The sequence below is a fragment of the Eimeria mitis genome, genomic scaffold (assembly GCF_000499745.2).
Source record: "Eimeria mitis Houghton genomic scaffold, Emh_scaff752, whole genome shotgun sequence".
Classification (NCBI taxonomy): domain Eukaryota; phylum Apicomplexa; class Conoidasida; order Eucoccidiorida; family Eimeriidae; genus Eimeria; species Eimeria mitis.
In genome coordinates, this window is record NW_013575508.1 from 11,003 (window position 1) to 11,323 (window position 321).

The 321-nt window shown below is 57.6% G+C and overlaps 1 protein-coding gene across 1 annotated transcript in view; it reads right to left on the reverse strand.

The window, feature by feature from the left end:
- EMH_0021440 (protein phosphatase 2C, putative) overlaps positions 1–321 on the reverse strand; it is a gene marked incomplete at both ends in the record, with an annotated part of 9,025 nt that overhangs the window by 5,095 nt on the left and 3,609 nt on the right. The window contains one exon of the mRNA XM_013501769.1: positions 47–146. Coding sequence (XP_013357223.1) covers positions 47–146 — 100 coding nt within the window. The remainder of the gene's footprint in view (positions 1–46; positions 147–321) is intronic.

Genomic DNA, 321 nt, shown 5'->3' on the forward strand with positions numbered 1-321 from the left:
GCAGCAGCAGAAGCAGCAGCAGCAGCAGCAGCAGCAGCAGGCGTACAGTCATTGCTTCTCTTAGCTGCTGCGCTGCAGCAGCAAACTCAGCTCCTTCTGCTGCTGCTGCTTCCGTCTGCTGCAGCAGCAACTCCGTGCGGCTGTTGCTGCAGCAGCAACAAAACACAAACAACAACACAACCATCACCTGCTGCTGCTGCTGCTGCTGCTACTGCTGCTGCTGCTGCTCCTGCTGCTGCTGCAGCTGCAGTAGCAGCAGCAACAAGCGTCCATAGTCAACAGCAGCAAAAAAGCCAGCAGCAGCAGCAGCAGCACGAACAG